This window comes from Acanthisitta chloris, unplaced genomic scaffold (assembly GCF_000695815.1).
Source record: "Acanthisitta chloris isolate BGI_N310 unplaced genomic scaffold, ASM69581v1 scaffold35714, whole genome shotgun sequence".
In the NCBI taxonomy this organism is placed as follows: domain Eukaryota; kingdom Metazoa; phylum Chordata; class Aves; order Passeriformes; family Acanthisittidae; genus Acanthisitta; species Acanthisitta chloris.
In genome coordinates this window covers 1-1,211 of record NW_008668254.1, presented here as the reverse complement: position 1 = coordinate 1,211, position 1,211 = coordinate 1, and the positions used below count along the sequence as shown (strand labels likewise).

General features: G+C 57.4%; 1 protein-coding gene across 1 annotated transcript; it reads right to left on the bottom strand.

Annotated features, from left to right (window-relative positions):
* Positions 1-233: 233 nt before the first annotated feature.
* On the bottom strand, positions 234-1,205 carry MGAT2 (mannosyl (alpha-1,6-)-glycoprotein beta-1,2-N-acetylglucosaminyltransferase; the record flags this gene model as incomplete). The annotated part of the gene is given in 2 exon segments (XM_009072821.1): positions 234-1,058; positions 1,060-1,205. Coding segments are annotated over 2 exon segments (831 nt in total), but the record flags the coding sequence as incomplete, so codon positions are not given.
* Positions 1,206-1,211: the final 6 nt, after the last annotated feature.

Here is a 1,211-nt window from a genome sequence, read left to right as displayed (position 1 = left end):
TCATCAACACATCGCAACCAAAGCAGGACACAGGCATCAGGCATGGGGTGACACCGGGTGGGACAGTGCGTGAAGGCCCTCCCTGGGGTCACAGGCAACACCAGAGCCCTGAAGCACCAAAAAAGATGCACTTAGAAGTATTCTCTTCCTCCTCCTCCTGCTCCTCCCAGCAGACACAGCAGCAGGTCACTTTTTGCGTAGGGGCTGCAGTTTCCAAACATGAAAGATGACTATTTTGGGACACCTTGAACAAGAATGTTTATTCATATTAAAGCAGAAACCAACTCATAAATGCTGTTTATACACGTGTGTGCCTGTAAAAGACAGAATGGAACAAGTCAAGAGAGAAAAAAGAAGGCTTTGAGGAGGATCCTCACTGGAGTCTGCGGTAGCTCTTACAGAGCTCGTGGTCCCTGATGTCTCCCCACCCTCCGTTCTTCACGTGAGGGGACAGGGGAGCCATGGAGTACCTTTTACTGACACTCATGGTTTCGGGGAACAGGTACTGTTGGTTGCTGTTCAAGAGAGAGTCGATTTTGGCACTCTGGGTGGACGGTCTGCAGGATTTCTTGTGGTGCATGCCACAGTCCCCCGTGTGAAAAATCCTGGGGATCTCGGGAACCAGCACTTTCCAGAACTTTGGAAGACAAGACACAGTCAAGTGCTGCAGAGTCCAGTCCCAGTTGTAGTCATCGTAGGTGCAGAAGGCATCCGTGCACTCGATGAGCTTCTGGTAGGTGTCTCTGCCGAAGGCCATGCCCATGTTGTGCTCCGTGGACTTCCACGTCTTCATCTCCACCTTGTCGGCGCGGCCGGCGAAGCCCCCGCGGACGGGGCTGTATGTGCCCAGGGACACCACCTGGCACTCGGGGCACTCCCTCTCCCGCAGCGCCCACAGCTTCTTGAGGACGTGGTAGAAGTCGGGGGCCAAGTAATGATCCTCCTCGAGGAACAGGACGGGCCCCGAGTGCTCCCGCAGCGCCCGCACGCGCTCCCAGACGAAGTGCAGCTTCCACCACCAGTGGTGCTTGGTCTGGGAGAAGCGAGCCTCGCGGTAGGAACGAGTCGGGGTACTCGGCGTTGATGCAGCCCAGGCGCAGCGCCGCCGCCTTGCCCACGTCGCGGGGGCAGTCGCGGGGGTCGTGCCCGGGGAACTCGCGCGGGTACAGCTGGATGCTGAACGGGAAGAACACCTGCAGCACGGGGCAGAA